Raw genomic sequence first — 6,609 nt, 5'->3', positions numbered from 1 at the left:
TGGCAAATGCCCATACATGTTTCATTGCTAGGTGGTGTGCATATCTGGATTTTATGTTCCAATATGGCTCAATGTCATGCTGCAAAATCATAACCGACACGGGGTATATTACATTAGCGTTATACAACTAACCTATTGCTCGTTATATTCGCAACTTAATTATATACAAGTTTTTTTTTTGTTTTTCCTACGCAAAAAATATATAGAGAAAATACTTATTGGCTATCCAAAGCCAAGTACAGTTACCAAAACAACATACCCAATGTTAACAACAATACAAGCAATTACAGGCCAACAGGCTAAGACAGATTCCAAATTAACGTTCAAAAGGGAAACAAAAAAGATATTCAACAACACTTTAGCCCATCTGTACTGCAATCGTGAGCCATAGGGGTCATAAAAACACATATATTTATATATTTAGTATTACTAGATTCATAAATGCCATAAGCAAGAGCCATAGTTTCACCTTCATTTCGTGCTTCCTTGTCATGTCGAATCATGAACTTCGTCATCCCCCATAACATGGGCTACCACTTCACTTAGCATGTTAGTACTCAAGGTTGCAATCCTCCTTGCGTGGTCACGCTCCTCAATTGCAATGTTTAAGTGATACCTCAACAATCTGTTCCTAACGTCTCCATCGCAATAGCTAGTTCCTTCACTTTGAGATGCCATTCCAGAACTTGATGGCGACATGGTAGGAGATGTCCACGATTGGGAAGCACCATACTGCACGTTCCTACCATTACATTGCATGAACTCCATGTATGCAGATTCTGCTTCCTGTCAATCCTTGTATGACTTGTGTTCAGCGTTCGCGAATCTATGAACTTGTCTACTTGCTTCTGCCCAATTGTCGTATATGCCAGGAGCACGACCAACGAAAACAACATAGTATCTGCCACCCTAAAAGAGTTCGTACAACAACACTGTATGTTAAAACCATATTTGTTGTGCTGGGGTTAGAACTTATGAAGTTTCGAAACTGAGGTATTAGATAAAAATGTACCATGTTGCTCTACCAACAGGTGCCAGTGGACTGCAGCAACGTTGACGTTTCTTGTTAAAAGATCTGACAAACAGTTGCATCATCAGCATTTGGTTTGTACAGTAGTAAATTATTTAATGACAAGTACAAAAAAAGGTGGGCATGTTACCTCTAGAAGCGAAGGAGGCTTCTCTTCTCCCTGTCTGAATGTTTTCCTCTGCCAAGGTTCCAATCCACAAAGAGAGGAAGCTGTCATCTTATATAAAGTGGAATACCTATTGTACTCGATTGTACAAATATCGAGTACAACATATAACTCGCCTCTCCAAATGGCGAGTATAAACAACTGTCCTAATGACCAGTTTGGTGAAGTAAATAATACTCGGTCTCCTCAGGGACGAGTTTTATTTAACTCCATTTCAGAATCACTGTGCGTTCTGCTGGTAGTTGTATGTTTTAATAGTACTCGGTGTCTAAAGAATCGAGTTATATGTAACTCAATTTGTGCAGAGACGAGTTATATTCATGACGTACACGGTTTTAATAGTACTCGGCTTTAGTATAATCGAGTTATATATAACTCGATATCATGAATGCCGAGTATTGTCCAACCATAACACACCCCCCACCCGCCCAACTTTCTAAGACCACTTACCAATTATATTTGATACTGTCGTTTTGAAGTCTGGAGGTGGACCGGTCTGCGCTTGCAACCATTGTGTCACAGCTAGTGAGAGGTTTCACCTTCAATTAACCATCTGCACAAAGCACGCTAATTCAAGAAAGTGCACTTCATCTTTGTTCTGTCAACATCTCAGTTGATAGGTAAATACTACTTGATAACACTTTACAGCAACACAATTTTTTTTATTGCTGTTGTGGGTGTTGAATTGGGGTATCTGAACAAAATTATGTAGTACAAATTTTGAGAACAGAAATTATTTCAATGTTGTGGGTCTTCAATGCTAAGTATCTGAACATAATAATGTGGTACATGTTGCATGCTAGGAATTATATAACTGATATTTGCAATGCTTTTGCATGCTAGGAATTATTTCAATGCTTATGAATTATCTCCCTTAGAGCAACACGAATTTTTTCAATGTTGTGGGTCTTGAATGGGGACATCTGAACATAATACTGTTGTGGACGATTTTTGAGAACACAAATAATATGAATGTTGTGGGTCTTCAATAGGGGGTATTTGAACATAATAATGTGGAACAATTTTTGAGAACATAAATTAGTTGAATGTTGTGGGTCTTCAATAGGAGGTATATGACCATAATAATGTGGTCCATATTGCATGGTATGAATTATCTCGCTTATTTGCAATGCTTTTGAGTTCTCATTTGTTGAACAATAGCCAGCATGAAACCCGACCACATTGTGCAAACATTTTCGTTATCGAAATGAACTCTGATGGAGTAGATGATATAATTATTCAATAGTAATTTTTAGCATGTTCAGCACAATTTGCTTAGGTACATAGGGCATGTATAGTTAGCCTATACTTTCACAATATTACGCAACATGATACAATTATTACTATTTGTGGTTTAGGTCTGTTATGAGTCCACATTACTTCTATGTTTACTACGACGGGGAGGCATATATTAATGATTTGCACGGGCTATCATACCGAGGTCCAAACCAAAAGCAGACGCTTATTGAAGTGAAACGTGGGATACACACGAGAAAACTTAAACGGAAGATAATGTCAACTATGGGGTTAGACAAGGATACCCACGACATCTCCATTGTATTTCGGGCTCCGCAGCAACTAGTAGGTACCCAAGTGTTCTACAATTCAATTCCGTTACAATGCGACAATGATGCAAATATAATGTGGGGAGTGATAAAGCGGGCAGGGCAATTCATAGGTTCTGACTTGTATGTAACTGTCCACACTGTTGGGTTCAATGTCGACAGGGGTTCGCAATATGGCAGTAGAGTTGGAGAGCAAGAATCAATTCCTGTAACCGTTGTGCACCCGTCAGTTACACCCGAGACATCTTTGCCCTATAACTGTCAACCATGGAATGGGGTTGCTATGGAAAATACTGAAGACGCCGAAGTGTTAGGGTCTATCCATACCCATGAGGATGAAGGGTATACTCACTGAAATGAAGATATCCAAACCTACTTGGACGAGGCAACCGAAATGGATGAGACTCAAGATGTGTATGAGGAGTTCATTGATAACGATGGACCGGTAGAGAATCCAGAATTGTTAGATGAACTACAACCAGAAAATAATCCGAACCCTAACCCCGAATGGTTCACGTCAAACACATGGGATGACATTAATGACCCATCACCTTCCCTAGAAACAGGTCTGCTGAGTTGGCAACCGGGGGACGAACCGAGCAAGGGGATGCTATTCAAGAATAAAGCTGCAGTTCAGCACGCGCTAACCATGTTCTCCGTTGGGCTGAATAAAAAATTTAAGTACATGAAGTCAGACCCCGAGAGACTGGTTGTAACGTGTGTACACGATGCATGTCTGTGGTCAATTCGAGCTATCTACAGCAAAAGGCACAAGCTGTGGATGATCACAACATCTAAGGGTCCCCACACTTGCTCGACACTCCAAGTGGATCATGATGGATTCGAAGTTCATTGCCATCACACTTGAGTCATACGTACGGGAAGACATTTCAAGAACAGTAGCAACCCTGCGTAGTGTTCTTCATGCGAAGCACGGCCATTGGGCGTCTCACTATAAGGTTTGGGATGCAAAACAGAAAGCCGTTGCAGCCATCTACGGTGGTTTCAATGAGTCATACGCAGAATTGCCTCGGTTCCTGGCAGCGTTAAAAGATGCAGATCCAACCACAGTGACACAGTTGAAGTGCGACCACCGTAGTGTGCCGGGAACTTGCACATTTAACTGTGCCTTTTGGGCTTTTGGTCCGTGTATAGAAGGGTTCAAGTATTGTAGGCCGGTGATAAGCATCGACGCAACGCACCTCTATGGCAAGTACAAGGGGAAGTTGTTGATAGCAATGGCAACGGATGCTAACAACGAGGTTTATCCACTCGCATTTGCCGTTGTTGAGAGTGAGAGCAAGGAGACATGGGGATGGTTCTTGGCATGCCTGAAACGATATGTTACGGACCGGACAAATCTTTGCATCATCTCTGACCGACATTCGGGTATAAAAGCTTGCTTTGATGACACAAGGATGACTTGGTTGCAGCCTCCCCAGGCCCATCATCGGTATTGCCTCCGCCATGTAGTTAGCAATGTGAACACAAAATGGAAAATTCCGGAGTTGAAGAACATGGTATGGAGGGCCGCAAGTGTGAATCAAGTTAGAAAGTTTCAGGCCACACTGGATTTAATTTGCAATGTCAAACCGGCTGCACACAGGTACTTGGAAAATGAAAACAAAGAAAAGTGGACACTTGCACACGACGGAGGGCGTCGATACGGAGCAATGACAACCAACCTATCGGAGTGTTTTAATGGAGTACTGAAAGGTGCACGCAGCTTGCCAATCACGGCAATGGTGAGGTACACCTTCTTCAAAGTGAACTCCTACTTTGACGCTCGTCGTAATCTCGCTCTAGAGCAATTGGAAGCGGGTCAAGAATGGTGCAAGTATGCCATGGACAAGTTCGAAAAAAACCAAGTGAAGGCAAAGGACCATATGGTGACACGGATGTGCACACAAGCACAGTTATATTAGGTTGACACACCGGGTAATCCTCTAAGTAATGGGGGCGGATAACACACGCACAGGGTTGATCTTCGGGGTATGACATGCACATGTGGAAAATGGGAAGCATACAAGATGCCGTGTTCACACGTAATAGCAATTTGTGCTAAGTATAAGCACGATGCGCAGCAGTTTATTGATCCTTGCTATAGCGTGAGTCATAGGTTCCATAGCTATGAACCGGTATTCCAACCATTGAAAGACAGATTAGCATGGCCGGATCCGAAAGAAACTAGAGTAGTGATGCCCAATCCGCACCTGATCTGGAACAAAGGTCGGCCAAAGTCCACACGAATCCGCAATGAGATGGACGAGAATGATAGGGAGTTGCCAACCTCCCTATGGATCGAGAATGGACCCAAGTCAAGATGTGGGTTGTGTCGCCAAGAGGGGCACAACCGTAGAACATGTCCTACTCGAAATGCGGAGTCAACTAGCGGTGGAGCTGCATCATAGGTAAAGGTCATATATCTCCTAAAACTTTTGTCATATATAAATTGGCACTATTAAGAACTCAGTAGTAGTGTCTTTGTTCTCTATTGCCATAGTAAGTATTTGGACTAGTCATGAAACAAACACTGGTGTTCATGCATGTATAGGCAAATGAGGTTGTTCAGTTGTTTTTGTTACACTATTCGTCATAAGTCTTGTAAATTTTTCCTGTTCTGCCTATGTTGCGTGTTAATAACTTATATAAGTCCAGTGTACATAACATTTTTTAACTATTTACAGTAGGTACGGCAGCCAAGGTGGATGGGTGCTAACGGACATACGTTACGCAGCCAGGATGATCCCTACCTCTTTATTGGAAGCAACCGAACGTCACCAGTTGAACAGGCCCATGATGAGAAGACAAATGATATTGGTCATTTTTTGCTTAGAAGTTGATATTAAAGTTTGTACTTATGTAGTCATGCACTTTGTTAGTGCCTTTAATGTTATGTACTGATGGGGGTTTTACTAAGCCGGTCAAGCAAATAATTCAGTTAAAAACGAAGTTATTGCAATGGGGTTTCACTAAGCTGTTTTAGTATGATTTCCAACTTCTCCAACTTTGTTGCATTCATATTTATATAGCAGTGGCAATCTCAAAAGCAACAATATAGGAGTGTGTTGCATGCCATGCACTTGTTGCTTCATGAACATTGTAATAAACAGAACATACCTGGTGTAAAAAACTGACTGAGCTGCAACAGGAAAAAACATGCAGGCCGAGTTGTAATATGTAGTGGAAGGTTGTTCTACAAAACTCGATTTTGTTAAAACCGAGTAACATTAATAACTCGGTAATAGAAAATTCGAGTACCATGTAGTCGTCTCTGAACATGCACTGGAAAAAGACGTTACTCGATCTTATATTAAGCGAGTTAAATCTGTTACTTGACTTCAGAAATATCGAGTATTACTGGAGAATTACTGATCAGTCGAACTGGCTGCGACCCATCGAAATGCATAGGAGTGTGTTGCAATGTGTGACTGTAAGAATCGATTGTTATTTGATCGCTACGCGACCAATCGAGGAAGTCATGAGTCCAGCCATGATTGTCTGAAAAAACCGACTGTTGTCCGATTGGTTTCGATTGGTCATAATATAAAACTCGATTATACTATTATCGAGTACTAACTGGTGTTTGAAAAATATAACCAGCAAGTACTCGCTCTCCGAGAAAGTGAGTTAATTTAAGTAACTTGATAATTTAGTTATCGAGTACGTTGTATTACTCGCTGTCCTTGAAAGCGAGTAGATCTGCGATCCATCACAACTCCAGCCAAAGTTGTCTGTAAGAATCGATTCTTACTTGATTGGTGGACGATTGGTCCAAATTATGTAACTCGGTTTTGCGTTAAGCGAGTAATATGGTACTCGATTTTTGCATTATCGAGTTATTTGGT

The 6,609-nt window shown here is 41.2% G+C and overlaps 1 protein-coding gene across 1 annotated transcript; it reads left to right on the top strand.

Moving 5' to 3' along the window:
- The first annotated feature begins 3,597 nt into the window (after positions 1 to 3,597).
- LOC126700985 (uncharacterized) lies at positions 3,598 to 4,686 on the top strand. Its single transcript, XM_050399138.1, has one exon. The coding sequence runs from the start codon at positions 3,598 to 3,600 to the stop codon at positions 4,684 to 4,686; it is 1,089 nt and encodes a 362-aa protein (XP_050255095.1).
- Positions 4,687 to 6,609: the final 1,923 nt, after the last annotated feature.

The sequence above is a fragment of the Quercus robur genome, chromosome 9 (genome assembly GCF_932294415.1).
Source record: "Quercus robur chromosome 9, dhQueRobu3.1, whole genome shotgun sequence".
Taxonomy (NCBI): Eukaryota; Viridiplantae; Streptophyta; class Magnoliopsida; order Fagales; family Fagaceae; genus Quercus; species Quercus robur.
The sequence above is the reverse complement of the archived record's forward strand: the minus strand, read 5'-3'. Positions and strand labels throughout refer to the sequence as shown.